Source organism: Poecilia latipinna, unplaced genomic scaffold (genome assembly GCF_001443285.1).
Source record: "Poecilia latipinna isolate Pla-1442-1.1 unplaced genomic scaffold, P_latipinna-1.0 Scaffold21, whole genome shotgun sequence".
NCBI classification, from domain to species: Eukaryota; Metazoa; Chordata; class Actinopteri; order Cyprinodontiformes; family Poeciliidae; genus Poecilia; species Poecilia latipinna.
The window spans coordinates 553,214-563,630 of NW_015112637.1; the positions used below are offsets into that span (position 1 = coordinate 553,214).

General features: G+C 39.5%; 1 protein-coding gene across 2 annotated transcripts in view; it reads left to right on the forward strand.

Moving 5' to 3' along the window:
* grb10b (growth factor receptor-bound protein 10b) overlaps nt 1-10,417 on the forward strand; it is a 91,095-nt gene that overhangs the window by 9,013 nt on the left and 71,665 nt on the right. The window contains exons 1-2 of one of the 2 annotated variants that reach the window (XM_015035858.1): nt 7,335-7,422; nt 8,749-8,861. In XM_015035858.1, coding sequence (XP_014891344.1) covers nt 8,811-8,861 — 51 coding nt within the window. In that variant the 5' untranslated portion in view covers nt 7,335-7,422; nt 8,749-8,810. Of the gene's footprint in view, nt 1-7,334; nt 7,423-8,748; nt 8,862-10,417 lie in introns of those variants that run through there. The other variant, XM_015035849.1, reaches the window with a different exon arrangement.

Consider the following 10,417-nt stretch of genomic DNA (forward strand, 5'->3'; position numbering starts at 1 on the left):
CTTCGGAAAAAGGTGTCCTCTTTTAAAACCAAGCAAAAAAAATTTAAAAAAAACTGGAAAAAAAAAAAAAAAAAAAAAAAAAAGGTTTCATTCTTGTATGGTTTTACGCTTTGCATATTTGACGGTCTACAGTCTAAGTAATGAGTTTATGAGTTTCTTTTCATTTTTAATAATTATTCCAAGGGAACTGGCTCTTGAGGTTTTTAATGAGCTACACAGTAGTACATTTAAATGAGACTTATACTAAGTCCTTGCTGATATGTTTTTTGTTTTTTTTTCTAAACTTGTTTGCATTCCTGAGTAACTTAAATATATCCTCTTCCCCACTTTCCTCTAACTGGACACCTAGATTGGAGGCGTGTTTCATTTAAGTAAATCAAGGTCAACTTTATTTGGGTTTGACAGTCTGTTGTGGTGTAGCCGTGACACTTGCACAGATGCAGTTATGGCTTTATTAGCTCTTATTTACCATTGGCCGTTGGAGGGTGGGGGGTACTTCATCATTTAGTTGCAGTCATGTTGCCACTATAGCACCAGACAGACCAACACGGCGGCCAACTTTACGAGCATTGCTGCTTCCAACCCTCGTTCATTCATCTGTGCTATTGCATAACTCGCGGTTCTCCCAGGCGGCCGAATGACATCCTCATCCAATTAGGCACTGTCCGGATTTCCAAAAGGTTTTTCTCCCAGAGTGGCGCTATTCAGCCTCCCCCGGCATGACATCAGGCCCTCTCTTATAGCCCCACTTTATGCTGCTGCTCCCAAATAATGAAAGCTGCCAATTAATGACTAATCAACATGTGCAACAAGCACATCCAGCGAAGAGTGACTGCTGTCTAATCTGCTGATTGAAGCAGAACACAAGGATGCTCTGTTAAACTCTCTCCTTCCATAACGGAGAACTGGGTTGCTGAAGAAACGGGTGACGGTTTTGTAAATCTCATAATTTACAAATGAATTTCCTGTATTTTTAGGGGCTAAATGAAATGTTCCCTCGCTGAACCATTGAAAAAGTATATTATTAAAAAAATCAATAAAACTTGGAGGTACTTATGCAAAAGAGTCGCAGGGCTCTAAAGTGACTGGAGGATCATGTAGTAGACAAGTGGATGGAGCTCTTTGTCCATGACTCCCTCCATTAACGTGTAAAACATGCTTCTTTAAATTATTTTGATTACTAATAATTGGAGCCCCTCCCCAGCTCCTCCTGGGTTTAGTTTGCACTTAGTGCATCGATTTTACTCCCTTCTCCACTACGCACACTGAACTGGAGCTGTTCCGCTTCTTCAATGAACACGCTGTTTATGTTGTGGAACAAAGTGTACAAGACGAGGGGAGGAGTGAGACCGGAGGGGGGGTGTTGTGGGGGTCCTGGGTGAATGTATTTAGGGGAGGGGTAGAGCTGGTTGTGTTTTGCAATGGGAGCCAACATGTGGGAGCTCAGTTTGGTGGGTGTGGTAAGTGAGAGGGGGCGTCACCCTCGTCTGATCTGTTCGGTCTTTTCAGGACGACGGTTTTTTTTTCATGTTTGAATTTCGATATACTTCCACAAGTTTACTTGTAAATTGTGTTTATTTCCTACATGTAACGAGTGCACTGTACCAAAGCTGTTCTTTAAAATAACAGCAGCCTGGATGTGAGGGCAGTGAAAATCAAAGCAGTGAAACAGAAGACGTTAAATGCTACAGGATCAAAGGATTACTCTGGGGACTACTGTGCGAGTGAAACTCTTTTGTATCATACATTGACATATGAGCTCTTCTTGTTGGTATAAATTATTGATAAACCCTCTTCATATATGTGGAAATGCACCAGGGAGATTTTTATTTCTAGATTTTCAGCCTGCTGATATGGGATTTTCTCAGTGATTTACTATTTTGCATACATGATTTGACTTTCTCTTCATATAGTGAAATGTATTAGAGCAGAATAAGAAAATAAACTTCTTCATTGGCTAACAGCATAAACTCACTGATTTTTGGCATGATAATGGCACCAGATTTCAGACTCTTTTCTGACTTTCAGAAAAGAAGTCAGAAATGATTTCTTGTCTAATAGCCTTATAATCCTTTTCATATCCTCTAAGTTCGTTTTTAAACACCTTACTTCTTTGGCTTACTCCTTCAGTGGCTGTCAAACGGCTTGACGTATCCATGTGTGTCTGAAAGTGAGGTCATAATGAGCCTTTTGCAGAACAAGTTCTGTCATGTTCTGTAAAGTATATGTTTTGTTTTCTATCGCCCCATGGCGTATAGTCGTCTGCCTTGCGATGGAGGCTGCAGAATTCACATTGTTGCACTATTTCAGGAGGAGTACATTGCTTTTCTTCTGAAGTGTACATCTCAAGTTTTCTTTTTTTTTTTTTTTACCCATATTTGAGAATCACCTAACTATCTGTAATTTAATTAAAAATGTTCCCAAAACTGGTCATAAAGGGGTTTGCAGAATTAATCAGAAAGTAGCTAATGTGAGTTGATCATCAACGGCGCAGACAAAGCGTCTGCCAAGCATAGCTGCCACGGTTGCACAGCACTTAGATAAATCATGCAGCTGTGGATTAAACATGTACCATATGTAGCCTCTTAGGTCAATGCATGGGTGTAAAACATACATGGGAACGTGGCTCAACTGGAGATCCTGTGCTACGTATGGTACGTTCGCTAACTGGTAAACGATCAACAAGTCGAGCCGACAAGTGGCTGTTTCCAGTATTCAGGCTGCGTTTAAGCTTTCTTCACCTGAAACATGTCCATTTAGACCGTAGGACAGACTGCTATCGTTATCAGTGCTGCTAAAACTTTAATTAAGTTGGAGCAGGCAGTGCTGTTAGTGCTCTGCTGCTCCAGCTAAAAAAGCCATCTGCCTAATTAAGATACATTAAAATAGCCCGCTCTTAATCAGTGTGGGCCTCTCTGTTGCAAGTAGTGCAACTGTCAGCAATCAGTGCCAGATGAAGACATTTCTTATTCTTTCTGGTTTGCATGATCATGCTCGAGGCAGATCCTTCTCCCCGTCCCCCCGGGTGCAGCACTGTCTTTAAAGGCCTTCAACATCACTACTATGGGATGAGAGATGTCAAGCCCGTTCCAGCTGTACTGTGTCTCGAGGGATGCCCGAGGGCTGCAGCAGGACTCCATAGATCACACTTGTGCTTTGAGCCTCATTATCTTAGGGTAAATTAAACAAAGGGGGAAAAAAAATCAATCACTGCGCGTTAAACTCTGTTTGAGGACTTGACACCTTCTAATTGCGAAATGAACTAACTTGGCGTGAATGTTCTGAAATAAATTGAAACCGACAGCCTCTACGCTACACCACAATACCGTCATAAAGTTTCAACAGTTTATCTTATTCCCTTCATCTACAGTTTCTAATTAAATAACCGCTTGCCTTTTCTTGACAGATTTGCCGTGAAGATTTCTTGATTTAAAAATGCTGTGTGTAAAGTCATCAGGGAGCGACTGGGAAGTTATTCTGAACCATAGTGGAGTAGTTGGAAATTGACCATCTGCAGAAGTGGGTTATCATCGCAAAAGAGCTTTTGAGTGTAAGATAGAAAACAACCCCATGTAGATTCAAAGCTTACCTAGCTTGAGAGATAAAACACTTACTTTAATCTCTTCAAACAATGTCAGCACACCGCCTGACCTCCTAGGGCAGCAAATGTCACCTTTTGACCCCGTGGAAGCCGGGAAGGAGGCTTTCATGCCCTTTCTGTGTGGGTGTGTATGTATCTTAGGTGTCCTCGCAAACATTCAAATAATCTGCCATTCTTAACTTTCTCAAAGCCATCCTGTTTGCAGTTCTTGGAAGGCGGTATCATGAGGCTGGAGCTTGCTGTGTTCATATCTTTTGTTTACTCCACAGTTCCAACGATGACTGAGGAGAGCTAAACCGTCTCACCCTAAGCTGTGTCCATTTCAGTCTTCTGATGTCTCTAGAACCCAGAGATGAATTTTATTTCATTGGTTTGTCTAACTTCATTCCAAACGAAGTTAGACAAGTTTATTGTGCTTAGCTTTGAGGAATATATATTTTAAATTAAAATTTCTCTTTAGCGTTGGAGTCTGGTGCTGTGAGTATCCATAGAGGCCATTATGGTTGAGTGTATTATTTTAATTTAAAAAAAAAAATCTACTTTTTGCAGGTCTTTTGAAACTACTCATTACATATTCTTGTAATGAGAATGTACCAAGTTAATAAATCAACTCGTATAACTTTTTTGACTGTAATACTTAAGTGGGCATCCATTTATCACTTTGGTGTTTCAGCAGAACTATTTTAGCGTCATTGTTTTTACTTATCGTGTTTTAGATGTGTCTGTGGGATCTGGTGAGTCTATAAGCAACAGAGCGTCACCTCGACGAAAACAGAAATCTTTAGCTCTTTATCAAATGTCCAAGGCTTCATAGCATCTCTTCACGGTTTATCACTTTGCATTGTTAAAGCTGGATCCTTGAGATGTAAGCACGTTACTTACTGCTACACTAACTAATCTTGTGTCCCTGGGTTCTTTGTAATGATCAGTTACACAACATCTTGCTGTCTTAGTTGATAACCGTGCTCTTGAACCAAGGTCAAATTCTGCAGTTCTCAGAAAACTTAAGACGTTCACTGTACCAGGGACTCAATAAGTGGATGCTGTATTAGATTTCTAAAAGCTGCCATTCATTGCAAGTAAATGAAATTAACTTGAGCAGAGGAATCCCCCAATTAGATAATTCTCTTACCACTAATGGCTTAATAACACAAGTGCAATGCTGTATAATATTGCCGTTGTAGCTCATGAACAACAAATTTTCATATGAACTTTAATGGGGCTGAATTCATTTTCAATAAGTGAACTTTGTTTGGAACGCCATGGAATGCCCACTTTATAATTTGCTTTTGTAACATACAGTGACAATGATTTCACAAATGCATATTTGAGTAAACTCAACCTTGTCTTCCTCTTTTGTAGAAACACTGCATGTCTACAAAAACAATAAAAAGCACAAACTCTGCTTATTTGCACAAACTAGTTTCTTTTTTGTTTTGTTTAATTGCGTTAGGTTCCTAATTTTGTAAGATTGCAAGGTCAGTGTCAGACTTTTACGTGCAGAACAGAGCTGGTCACGCTCACTAAAGTGTGTGCAGTAGCAGCCAGTTCTGTCTCTTTTACTCAATCAGCAGACACTGAGATTATTAGGGAATTCTTTTTGCTGAATTAATAAAATAATCTGTATGACCTAAAATCCGTTTTTGTGGATGACAATATTATCGTCATCATCATTTTCATCAAACGTTTATTCCAGACATATAAAGTGGTCAGTAGTAAACGGATAATAAGCATAAAAATAGACATGCATGTTAATACATTCTGAAAGAAAAATCCATTACGTGTAATCTTGTTCTCTGAGGTACAAATAAATGATGACTGCCACATGGCTAGAAAAAGCCAGCACTTTTGCATTATTTGCATAAAAAGATTTTTCCAACTGCTGCGATACAAGAAAGATAATAAAATTTCTTCAGTTTGAACGACCCTTTTGAATCTTTAGAAAAATATTTAAAAGTTAGGACGATCTGTATTACACATGAAATTGACTAGGTTCTTTTTGTACTAATAAATAGTTTTTCAAACCATCTGGTCAGTCAGAGGAAAACTTGCCTTTGGCAGTCTTATTTTTACACAGGACACATAATTCAAGTCCACCTTTGCATTTGAACATTTGAAGTCCCCCATCTAACATGAGCCCCTATGCAAGGTTGACCAAACATTACTTTAATTAATCCTCATGCTGTAACTTCCCAGCTCAGTACAGTCACTGCCTCCCCCCTGAAAGTCTCCAAGTTCTTCTATGACAGTAATTGAGTTGTCAGGGCCAAGGATGCTTAGACCCCAGAGCACTGTTCAAGTGCAATTTATTGAGTCAAAGGGCTCAGAGAGAGTCTAATCCCTGCACAGGAATGGCTTTGATTATGTCAGCTGCACTAGCGTAGGTGCATGCATGTTGGATCAGTGTATTCATCTAGGAGCATTGCTGAGGCTTGTATCACAACTTTGAAAATTCACCTGCAGTTACATGGAATGCTTAAGCTCTTTTCTACATTTCAGGAATTCTCACGGGCTGAAAAGTATCAACTTTTAAGGGAACACGTCTGTTGAACATCCGTCTGTCCCTGCCTCTTACTCCAGACAAGCTCATCTGTTGCACATTTCTACCCTCCACAGATGGGGACAAGAGTTTTTCTGGCTTAATGAGGGCTTGCTTGGAGGGCATGGGCTACTATTAATTTGCTAAGTTTTTGTTTTGAGCTGTTTGTCTGTAAATAATGTGCAAATGATGACTTGTCCTTAACTGCCAGCCTCTCAGGCCACATACATGGAACGCTCATTCACATTGCACAGTCTTTTCAGGGGTACTGGATTGTTTTTCTTCTAAAATGGACGCAAAGTCATTATAAGCATACTGAAGTATGAAAGAAGCTTGAAGAAGCTTTTGAAAATAACTCCAATAACTTTGTAATATGGCTTAACGTCAGATTTTGATCTGTCACTAATTTTGTTGAACATTGTCGCCTACTTAATGCTTTTTCCATGTATGCCAACAGAAAGCTTCAATTGTGGATGCTGTAGATAACTGCACTACAGTCAAAAGAAGAGCTGTGTCTTCCGTTGAAATTTCTTTAATGAAATTTATGCAGCTTTTACAGCAAGATTCCCATTTTAACACTGGAGGAGTTACAATGTAAAGTCAGTGTGTGATCGGCAACTCGTTCACCGTCCTCGTGTGTTTAGAAATGCTTCTCTGCATGTCTTGGCTGTAAAGGTTAAGCTGTAGTTGCGATCTTGAAAGTCTGTGTTGAGGATGAATTTTAAAAACCAAGCAAGCGGTGTGGCTTTTATACTTAACACGTGTGTTGGTGACCTTTACAGGGATCCTGTCAACTCCGGATAGATGTTTCTTCGTTAATAGAGACGCGGCGCTAATCTGTTGTAATGGAAGGAGAGATAGGAATATATTTTTATCCTTACTTAAAGTCATAAACCACAGAATATAACTTAGAGGAAATATGAGCTTCCTCTGAAGTGTGTGGAACTTGGACACACCCATTGTGGACTTAAAGGTGGATCTCCAATTTTTCATCATCCAGCAGAGCCAGTTGAGTGCAACTCATTTTCTCTTGGGTGTCCTTTGCTTAAGTTAATGTGTCTTAGGTGTCTGGCAAAATCATACCCCTCAACTTGATCGGAAAAACAGAAGAGCATGCAGTTGTGTGTGCAACAAAACCTTTAGTAAGCTCCTTTTATAGTTTTTTTTTTTCCCCAGAAACAGAGAAAAGCTAATTGATGAATGTTCTCAGGGAAATCCCAGGCATGACATGCAAAGACACCTTTTGGAACCAGTTCAGTTCAGAGGCATTAAAACAAGTCCGGTAAGCCCTCTGTCTCGTAGCGCTTCAGCAAGACGATTTTTTGCTCAAATTTTTTTGCCATTTGACATAATGTTTCCTTTTTCTTGGTTTGGCAAGGACACAGATTTCAAGCATGATTTGCTAAGTCTTTCACTTGAACTGTGATTTAATTCAGTTTCAACCAGTGGGAGATATTTTACCTACAATATCTTTCTCACACTTATTTTAGCCTTACTGTTTACAGCGTGGCTGGCCCGTTACACAAAAATGAGAGATTCCAATTTTTGATCATGACAAATATGTGCTTTTTTCTCACTTCTTTTACTTAATATTTTCTCCTTCACATTTATTAATGAGCAGCTAGTACTGTACTTATAACCCGGGTTCTGGGTCAGACTCCACCAGCAACGACACATCTACATGCGGTGAACTGCGTCCACTCCTGTGCTTACAGTTACAGTTTTTCACACGTCGCAACTGCACGTTCATTTACGATTAATTTGCAGGTAATCGAGGCTAACACTTATCCTTGCAGGACATTGTGTACAAGCAGAAACGCACACATTCAGTATAAACACAGCAAGGCCACAAGGGCAACCCAGCAGCGACCGCTAATGCAAACATGAGATAATATTAGTTGCCTCTGAAACAGCAGCTCATGTTTTTAAATACAGACCCAGGGTCATGAACTGCTGTATAAAAGCCCATCACAGTTATGAGCCCGGGCCGCTTGGCTCTAAATATTCCCCGGGGTCTAACTTCAGATCTGGAAATATGCCGGCAGGGTATTTTTGGTTGAGTGTTTACAGGTGCTTGTTTAGTAGCAGCAGCAGTGCGTGGAGGTTAGTAGGCTACCCACTTTAAGATGTTCAAATAAAGTCTCACTGTTGAATTTGTGGTTATTTTGACCAAAGATGGCCGGGGACGTTGGCGTCCTAAAACTGCCGACCATATTTGGGTTTTGTTTGCTGTTGTAGCAGTAGTAAGAAATTGTCACATGTCTGCAAATTGGTTTAATTGTTCACGTTGAACTGAAATCTGATTAAAAAAAAAAATAGAAAGTTTTTTTTTTTTTTTTATTTATTTATTTTTTTTTTTATCTTGGTGTACCTTGAAACAGCGACTATCCCATTGTTAACAGAAGGTTGAGTCTGTTTCAGTCAATGTTCGTTTTGCACCAGATTTTTCATCTCAAACCTTGGAATTTGTTGCCGGTTTTTTAAATCGTCCACCAGATTTCCTGTTTTTTTTTCCTCTCCTCTCTTCAGACTTTACCACATCGCAACACATTTCCGCTTTTATGTCTTTTCACTAATGTATTTTTTCTCTTATTAACTTACTACTCAGGTTCCGCTTTGTACACCCTGTTCTCCAGCCGTAAAAAAAATCGTTGAGAGGTCTCTGAAACCATGGCTGTGGCTGGATGTCCGGATTACTTCCTGCATCATCCAAATTACCAGGTAAATACCAATTTCCTGTGTATTAGTTCTAATCTTCTCGAATAAGTCCACCAGTTCTGTTAGTGGTTGTTTGATGAACTACTGAGTGATTTTGGTCAAATTATACATGACTCCAGGTAATATGCAAAGCCAGACTTTAAATGTTCCAGAACCTACCTTACTGGATAACTTACAAAAGCTTAAACAAGAGAAAATTCACAGGAAGGACCTGAATTGTGTATGTTTTTCTTTTTTTCCACACTTATTTCACTCACTCAAGCAGCAGACACCGATGCAGTCGTGAGTAACTTCAGCCACGGAGCATGTGCATTTATGCAGCTCCATCTTAAAGCCGTGGGAAGACCCATGCTGAAGCTTTTACTTGGCTGTCCTTAAAAGACTGGGTTTTAGCCGTCAGATGCAGGTGGACTGCTGGGTTTTGACCTGCAGATCTGATTCTCCTGAGTTGAGCCATCCTCTCACTGAGCTGTGGTTAAGTCTACCTTATATAACATAGATGAACATAAACTGGACACCATAAGGACCTTATACCAAAGTCTTCCCCACAATTGCAGAACTGGGGGAAAAGCTAAATGAGCAAATGTAGAAAGTTCTTGAAACCAGCAGCTAAATGAAACCAACCGTCAATCTGGTTAAAAAATCAGCCTACCTTTAGAAACTGAAGAAACCACGAGATGTGGAGTGAATTATTATTATTTTTAGTCAGCCTGTTGATCATTCATAAGCACCAGGATACAGAGTAAGGAACATTAAAAGTTTGTAGAAAAGGCATGCCTTTGGATTAGAAAAGTGGTGCTATTAGCCTATTCTGGATGTTGTTAGCCTCCTCATCCTGGGTCAAGGTTTATACTTTACCCTCTGAACCAACCAAGAGCAAAAGGTTAGCAAGTTCGGCCTTAATGAGATAGAGAGTTTGGTGTTAATACCCAGACCTTAAAGAACGGTAAACCCAGGAACTGCTGGAGGCTGCGTGAATGTGTGTCCTTGATTGGGCATACGCATATTTGTGGAAGAGTGAAGTTTCATTTGCTGTTCCACAGAAGTAAACATTTTTTATTTAATTTTGTAGGCCTTTGTCTAAGAGGGTATAAATAACATCTAATATCTAGACATATGATCACCCTTCGTGTTCATTCATTGTGTATTTATAGTTATAATTTTGTTTTTGTACTTGTGTCATTAAAAAGCTGCAGGGTGTCTTTCAGCTGGAGTAAACACAAAAAGGTTTCCAAATGTTTTGAATGCAGAAAACAATACGTGGTCTTTGGTAGAATCAAAAAGTACAGACCTATAAATACAAAAACACTCTTCTCCAAAGAAGAGACGCGTGCTTGATCACAGGCAATCTCTCCTAGGATTCTTGAAAATAATTTACAGCCATTGTGATAACAACATTTTGTTTGCTAGTCGGTGTTGCTCACTTGATTAGCTTGTTGTTTTCCATTCATTCATTACTGCTGCAAATATATTGATATATATGATGTAAATATCAACAAAAAAACATAAGCAACAAAGCTCATACCAGTGTTGTGGTACTCGAAGTTGGTCTTGGTCTT